Source organism: Tarenaya hassleriana, unplaced genomic scaffold (assembly GCF_000463585.1).
Source record: "Tarenaya hassleriana unplaced genomic scaffold, ASM46358v1 Cleome28, whole genome shotgun sequence".
NCBI lineage: Eukaryota > Viridiplantae > Streptophyta > Magnoliopsida > Brassicales > Cleomaceae > Tarenaya > Tarenaya hassleriana.
In genome coordinates this window covers 604,939-613,551 of record NW_010966021.1, presented here as the reverse complement: position 1 = coordinate 613,551, position 8,613 = coordinate 604,939, and the positions used below count along the sequence as shown (strand labels likewise).

General features: G+C 33.4%; 1 protein-coding gene across 2 annotated transcripts in view; it reads left to right on the top strand.

The window, feature by feature from the left end:
• The first annotated feature begins 5,903 nt into the window (after positions 1-5,903).
• Positions 5,904-8,613, top strand: part of LOC104817771 (protein SMAX1-LIKE 5) — a 5,769-nt gene continuing 3,059 nt past the window's right edge. For both annotated transcript variants that reach the window (XM_010547077.2, XM_010547076.2), the window contains exons 1-2: positions 5,904-6,476; positions 6,587-7,908. In XM_010547077.2, coding sequence (XP_010545379.1) covers positions 6,375-6,476; positions 6,587-7,908 — 1,424 coding nt within the window. In that variant the 5' untranslated portion in view covers positions 5,904-6,374. The remainder of the gene's footprint in view (positions 6,477-6,586; positions 7,909-8,613) is intronic.

The window sequence follows — 8,613 nt, the reverse complement described above, 5'->3', positions numbered from 1 at the left end:
ATATATATATATGTATATATAAAATATATACTTATATATAAATATTTGTATGTTTATATATATAAATAATAAAATACAGATATAGTGACGCAATTGCGTCACTAAAAGGTGACTAAATTGTGTCACCAAAGGGTGACGCAACTATTTGCGTCACTCTTGCGTCATCTTTTTTCGTGACGCAAATTTTGCGTTATTTTTTGCGTCACCGTTTAGTGACGCAATTATTTGCGTCACTATTGCGTCACTATTTAGTGACGAAAATATTGCGTCACTATTTGCGTCACTTTTGCGTCACCATTTTAGTGACGCAAATTTTGCGTCACCTTTTGCGTCACATTTTCCGTGTTTTCTAGTAGTGATAATCCCACATGTTTCTAAAGATTATTCGCATAACCGCCAATCATCTTATTTTTGCCAAAAAATTTGTTGTCATTAAACGCTTTCGCCTAGTTGCCTTTCAATCTCGGATGAATCAGAGTTATTCCCGAGACTTCCTTCTGCACCGCGATTGTCGTCCTTTTTTTTGTTATCATCAAACGATTCTTTTGTGCATGGTGCCAAAGTTGCAGCGCAGTCATTTGTTTGATTTTTTTTAGTTATGTCTTCTATTGATACGAGTTCGCAAGGTGATGTGGTTCAAGCGGCATGCGTTTGATCATCTTTTCAACAAGTTGGACGTTTCGTGATCTTCCACGCTCCAACTTGAAGGTGGATGTTGAGATATACCGGATCTTGAAAAATATTATGAGATATATCGTATAATGGAGATCTTATCAAATCCGGAAAATATATATTTAGAAATATTTATCATTATGTCTAGTTTACTTATTCAATGTAAGACTCTCATCTATTTATATGTAATTTTGGTTATCAATAAAAATATTATTCCACCTCTCATCTATTTATATGTAATTTTGGTTATCAATAAAAATATTATTCCGCAAATTTCTACAATCGGCAGTGTTGGATCTTTTATATTGTCTATTTCATGTAAAAAAGTTTTTTCATAGATAGGTAAACATCTGTATTTCATCTAAAAGGAAATTTTCCTACAGTATATGATAAAATGTTCACATGCATGTATCTGATGAATTATATATATACAAAACAATATTTAATTATGGTACGAAATTAAGAGATATATATGCATTGCTAATGAGGGTTCATCTTTATGGCTGCTTTTGTTGGAAATGTGTTAGGCAAAACGCAAACCAAATCATTAGGAACTCCCAACACTTTGACGCTTTAATCTCATCTCTCACTAAAGAACACTTCGTTTTGCATCATTCTCCATCAATTATAATCTTTCCAAAAAGTGTATATATATATATATATATACTTTCCTTGCGAATAGAGTAAACTAAAATTATTATTATTTTCATTTATTTTTTTTACATGCATGGGTCCTATATAGGAATATTATTCCCCAATGATTTGGACTCTCTCCGCCAATAAAAACCTCAAAATATCTCTCATTTGATTACACAAACTCTATAGGCTTAATTATTATCATTGCATAAAACAAAGAGCAGTGCTCCAACATCATTCACTGTATACATATCACCAAGACCTTTTAACTTTCTCTCGTTTTTCTTCTTTCTTGTTACAAAACAAAATCGTGTTTTCGCCTTTAATCATATAAGGTTATATGAAACGACAAATGTTTAGGAAAGGTTCCCTTTTATGAGGGTGATTATGTTTTGCTAATTCGAGTCTTTTTTTTTACTTAGACCATATATTAATTAGAGATTGTGATATCATGAAATATTTCTTTTTTTATAAAAAAATATTTACATGTATTTTATCGGGTAAATTACTATGTATGCATGTACTTAATTGCTACTCAATGCCTTATAGTTTTATCTACACTGACTATATATGATGGCTTACGTAGAAAAACTTCGTCGGTCAAACCAAGCTTAGTGGGGTTAAGTACAAAGCCCTTTTAACACGTGATTCTAAATTCGGCGAATATATATATGTATATATATATATATACATACATATATATATATATATAGAGAGAGAGAGAGGTGAAGACTATGATAACCTTATTATATTCCTTTTGACCGAAAAGAGTTTACATGAGATTCATGTTTGGAAGATATGTATCGTGAAATAAATAAAGACGACAAGTGGATAATGTATTTACCATTAGAAACAGAAATAAAACAGTCGTCACAAAGAAAATAATCATCGCCACAGCAATTTGCAATTGCAAAACCCCCTCATCTAAATTTTAAACTAATTTATTTGAAAGGTGCAATTATATTTATCGAATTTATTTTCGAAAACTCTTAACAATTCTTGTGATAGAAACATGATAATTACCACCATTGCCGCCTGATCGAATCCTCACTTTAGAACCTAACCTATATGTAATTTTTTGCTTCAAACAAATATACATATGTATGTGCATACATAAGCGTACTTATATGTAATACATTTGTAACAAGTTGATAAATCTCTTGTTAAAATTAATTTATTTGGGACTGATTTTCATGATAAAATTCGATAGAAATTAGTAAACAATTACCAAGAATAATAATGTTTAATATAAAAAAAACTCTAATTGATTAAATGTCGTCTATAAATTATTCATTCGGTGCAATTAATATATATGTTACCTATTGTATTCGATTTTATTGAAGAACTATATTAGAAGAATAATTAATATTTTAATTTGAGGTAAAATTCTATTCAGTTGTAAATCTAAACTTTACAAATCAAAATAACACATGAATTATACCGATATCAAATGGAAGTACGACATAGTATTCTATAGATTTTGTTCAATTTTACGATTCGGTTAGGATTCCATCGCAAACTTTAATTATTGGATTAAACTTAATAGAATCTAACCACATATATATCCATCCCTGCTAGCGTATTGATTTAAAAGTATTTCATACATAATACGGTTTTTATATAGCCTAAAAAATTCTTCTAATATAGTCTATTTTTTAAATTTTATTTCAAGATTTTTAAATTTAATTTTCATATATCATTGGTGTTATCGTTGTTGAAATAGAAACAAAATATGGAGATTTGATATGATTGATAACAATTAAAGGCATAATATCGATTAAGAATAAAATATATATCGTGATAATTATATTTTGCCTTATTTGTTTCTTTCGTATCTTTATTTCCTTGTTTCTTTCAATAATTTTTCCTATAAATGTATGGATTATTTTCATTGTAATGTAACAAGAAGAAGAGATGTAGCAATAAAAGTGTTTCCGTTCTTTTATCTTTTGTTCTTTCTTTCTAATTTAATTTCCGCATTTTATTTTTCAATACTTCTTACATATGAAACCTTCTTTTTGCGCATATATATATATATATATTGATTTTTCTAATCAATATTCAAGTATCAAAGACTTTTCACACAACAAAATAAGAATCTTAATCGGATGGGGTACGAACATATATCCAATATAATTATCCGATATTTTGGGAGATATAGTTGGACCAAAACCCAAGTAAATTTTTGGATTATATAAAAAAACATATCCAATGTGGGCATACAAGGAATTGCTCGAAAATGATATATTCATTCACTTAAAGCATCATACACTTCCATATGATCATACATTTTTGTATGGGCAATTTTACTACCACGTAAAGAAAACCCTGATGTAATTGGGGATATTTACAAGATTCGATTCATGACATATATATAATCTGATGATATCGTATATGTTGTATATAATCTTAAATAAAATGAAATCACATGATAATAAGGATTTATGTGTAGAAAAATAAAATGCGGAAATAGAATAAAACAAATGAAAATAAACAGAATTATTTTATTGGTATATCTCTTATTCTACTTGTAATATTACAATGAAAATAACTCACATATTTATAGTAAAATTAACAAATGAAATAAAAAGAAAATATACATATAACGAAAATAAATACGATTCACAATATTTAACATAATATTATGTTCCTCCAAAATCTATATTTTCCTCCAATCATATATTCATTTCCCTATTTTAACATTTTTTCTCAATATTGATTTTGAAAGAATGCAAAAATCAATCTTGAAAAAATAATGCGATAAAAATCAATATATATTTTAATTGTCTTTTAAAAAATTCATAAACACCAGATTTAGTTCTTTTAGAGAGTAATACCCATTTTCAAATCAATTCGCTTGACTCTGAAGTTCTACCTTTAACTCTTTTTGTCATAACACCTCGCTTAATCTTAGAGTTTTTAGGTTTGACTTCTTTTTGTCATAGCACCTCATTTGATTTTGGATTTTTACTCTTTTTTTGAACGATTTGAATATATGAATATCCAAAACTAAAAAAAAAGATTGAAAATATATATATATAGAGGAGATCGAACCACTATGATACCATATAGAAAAATAAAATACGGAAACAGAATAAAACAAATGAAAATAAACGAAATTACTTTATTACTACATCTCTTCTTCTTTTTCTTCTTGTAATATTACAATAAAAATAACTCACATATTTCTAAAAAAATTAACTAATGAAATAAAAAAATATAGATATAACGAAAATAAATACGATTCACAATATTTAACATAATATTGTGTTCCTCCAAAATCTATATTTTCTTCTAATTACATATTTATTTTTCTATTTTAACACCATGTGGTAGTGGTAGTTAGCTATACCAGGCTTCATTATCGATTGTATAATCTATGTAACAAAGATTATCATAAAGCCATTTTTTGGGAAGCGGCTTCTTCACTTTGCTTCTTTGTATGGTTTCTTTATCTATGCACTCTTTTGGTTAGTGGGAAAAAGAATGAAAAGTGGAGTTGGTGGGAGAATTTTCGTCTCAAACGACTCAAAGACACAGTGAATTGATGAAGATCAAAGTTGATCGGAGTCTGCAGATACATATATACATACACCTCTACATATATATATGTCATATAAATATATAGCTACATATACATATGTGATTGTAGAGATGAGACAGAGGGTTGCTTTTGCTGTATTCGGGAAAAAGAACGCTGTCTCTCTACGAGGAGAGAGAGAGAGAGAGAGAGAGACTCGTTACTCTCTCTTTTGTCCTTCTTGCATTTAATTGAGCATGAAATTCACTGCAACTTGTTTATGTTATCTGGGCTTTTTAGTCATATTATATTGGGATATCTTAGTAAATTAATATTTATGATGATATTTAGCATTGTAAATAAACATTACATTAGACTTCACACTTATGGCAATTTATTTAGCATTGTAAATAAACAATATTATATTAGATAAAAAAAAACTATATATTTTTTTTATTGAAACGTTTGATTTTGTACAAACATATTAATATAATGTTTACATTACAAGACATGAAAATAAAATCCAAGCCTTAAAAATAATATATTACATTGCACTTAATTAATAACTCAAAAGGGTGCATGGAGATTGGATATTTTTGTTCACTATAATTCCAAAGTCTACTTTGGCAGCTTATAAAGTAAAGAGGGAGGGGCATGCATGATAATCTGTATCATATTCATGTGTGAGATGGTCAGTTGGTGCGGCAGCTCAGAAATAATTTGTAACAAAAAAAAGTTTTATTTTTTTTTTTCACATTTATTCCCTAATAATCACCAAATTAAAGGAGGTATCATGAGAATGGTACACTGAAGCTGCCCTGTAACAGTAAACTGAGAGGAGGGTAAAAAAAAGCAGAGAGGGAAAAAAGTTTGGGGAATGCAAAAGCTAACAAAAGCTGCTCCTTTGTCCGAAAAAGAAACCCTTTGGAAAGGAAAAGCAAAAATGATCCAAAACGCCCAAAATAAATTAAACACACACAAAAAAAAAAACAGACATCGCCACAGGTAAACAGAATATCATCAGCATGTAGTAAGTATAAAGGAAAGGAGCCACCTTGTTCTAGTTTCTTATCTTTCTAAATCTCTCTCTCTCTCTCTCTCTCTCTCTCTCTCTCTCTCTCTCTCTCTCTCTTATTCAAATTCAAGTCCGGTTTCCTTTCTGGTGCTTCTCTTCTCTCTCACTTGAACCGATATTTTTCTTCTCGTCGAGTCTTGAACACGAGAAAGGAAGCTCCTTTGTACTCATCTTCTGCTGGGTTTTCAAGATCTTGTCTTGTGTTTAGTCTTGAAAACAAGAAAAGAAAGGGTCCTTTGTACTGATACACGCTCTTGGGTCTTCAAGAGACTGGTGTTTGGGAGTATTGAGCATAAGAAAGGAAGCTCCTTTGAGCTGTTTTGGCACTTGGGTTTATTCTTTGGGGGGTGGTGAATAAAGGGGTGGTGAAAGGAAGAAGCTTTCGGCACATAATCAGAAGCTTTTCAGTGAGTAAAATTAGGGTTTCGAAATCTCTGGTGGGGGTGGGGGTAAGGGTGGGGGGTTCAAGTTATGCGAACGGGAGGTTGTACAATTCAACAGACACTCACTGCAGAGGCTGCTTCTGTGTTGAAGCACTCTCTCAACTTAGCCCGGAGGAGAGGCCATGCTCAGGTCCTGACCATTTCTTTTTCTCTCGATTTGTCAGACTATATCTATCTAGTAGCGTTTACATGATCTTGTCGGTTTGATTTCTGAGATTAACGGAGAAATCTGTGGTGCAGGTCACTCCTCTCCATGTTGCGGCTACTTTGCTCTCATCAAGAACCAGTCTTCTGAGAAGGGCTTGCATCAAATCTCACCCTGGTTTCTCCTCTAACTACCAGTTCCCCCCTTCTCACCATCATCACCCATTTCAGTGCAGAGCACTCGAGCTTTGCTTCAATGTCGCCCTCAACAGGCTTCCGACTGTCCCTGGACCCATGTTCCACGGACAGCCTTCGCTCGCCAACGCTCTCATCGCGGCGCTGAAGAGAGCTCAAGCCCACCAGAGAAGAGGTTGCATCGAACAGCAACAGCAGACGCAGCCCCAGCAGCAGCCGCCATTGTTGACCATCAAGGTCGAGCTTGAACAGCTCGTCATATCCATTCTCGATGACCCGAGTGTCAGTCGGGTCATGAGAGAAGCTGGGTTCTCGAGCACCGCCGTCAAGAACTGCATCGAGGATTGCTCCGTCTCCACCGTTTTCTACGGCTCCTCTGTAGGAGTTTTCTCCTCTCCTTGCTCGCCTTCTTCGAACGACCAACAGATAAACCGGTTTCATCACCAAAACCCTAAGGATGTGTACCAGCCGCTGATAAACCCTAACACTTTCTGGCAAACTCATTTCTCCAGTCTCTCTCCTCAGCAAAACCCACTTGTCAACAAGAAGCACTTCGTCGGGGACTCGCTGAATTGCTTCAGAGAAGACGTGAAGCTGGTCGTTGATGTTCTGCTGAGGAATAAGAAGAGAAACCCAGTGATCGTCGGTGACTCGGTGTCGTTCACCGAAGGGCTTGTCCGGGAGCTAATGTCGAAGATAGAGAGAGGAGACGTCGACCATGGAGATTTGAAGCAGACCCACTTCGTCAAGTTTCAGTTTTCACCGATCGTGCTGAAGTTCATGAGAAGAGAGGACGTGGAGACGAACGTAAGTGAACTGAGGAAGAAAGTCATCTCTCTCACGTCGTGTGGCAAAGGTGTAATTATCTACACAGGTGACCTGAGATGGACAGTAGGCGAAAAAGACAACAACAACAACAATGGCGTCCAGATTTCATCTTCTTCGTCATACAGCCCTTTGGATCATATAGTGGAAGAACTGGGAAGATTAATCGCAGAATATAATAAGAACAACGAAGATGACAACGGTAACATCAACAGTAGTAGCATTATCAGTGGTACTACTAATTCATCGAACAAGACAAGGGTTTGGGTTATGGGAACAGCATCTTACCAGACTTACATGAGATGTCAAATGAGACAGCCTTCGCTCGAGACACTGTGGTCTCTTCAAGCTGTCTCTGTCCCTTCTGGTGGTCTTGGCCTCAGCCTTCATGCAACCAGGTAACTTTTTTTTTTTAATTATTCCTTTTTTCACAACAAGAATCTCATGTGGATTCACGGGTTACTGGTATATTCCTCTTATATTTCGTAAATTTAATGTTTCATATAGGGGACATTAGATCTAGGATTATTTATATTCTTCTTATAGTGTACAAAAAAGTCCAAGATTTGCATGGTAAAGTTGAGAACTTTGCACAAAATCCCGCCGTAAATAATCTATTGTGTTTTACCATAAAGTTTAGAATTTTTTTTAAAAAAAATTCTCACATGGTACGTGTACATGTGTGTGCATACAAACATATCGGTGACCCTGACATAAACTAAATTAAAAAAAAAAAAAAAAATCTTGAAACTTTCTTAAGATTGATTTCGGAGACAGGGTTTAGACAAAAAGAGATTTGTCAGTTTTTTTTTAGAATTTTCGTGGTTATTATATATACATGTAAATGGTCCCTTTTTAGTCTGGCTATTGCCACTGAGCTCCTCAGATTATTGTCTCGTCGAAGCCAAACCATATGCCCAAACACATAGCGTGCATGTCTCTGTGCCCACTACGTAACGTTACGTACGTATAACATATATATATCACATGCTTCTCCTACTTCCAATATTGTTTTGCATGCTAACGAATGATCATCAGTTCGTACGTCATTACTACAAATTATTATGTCTTCCGTGATAGAGATTCATACCACCAGAGTATAT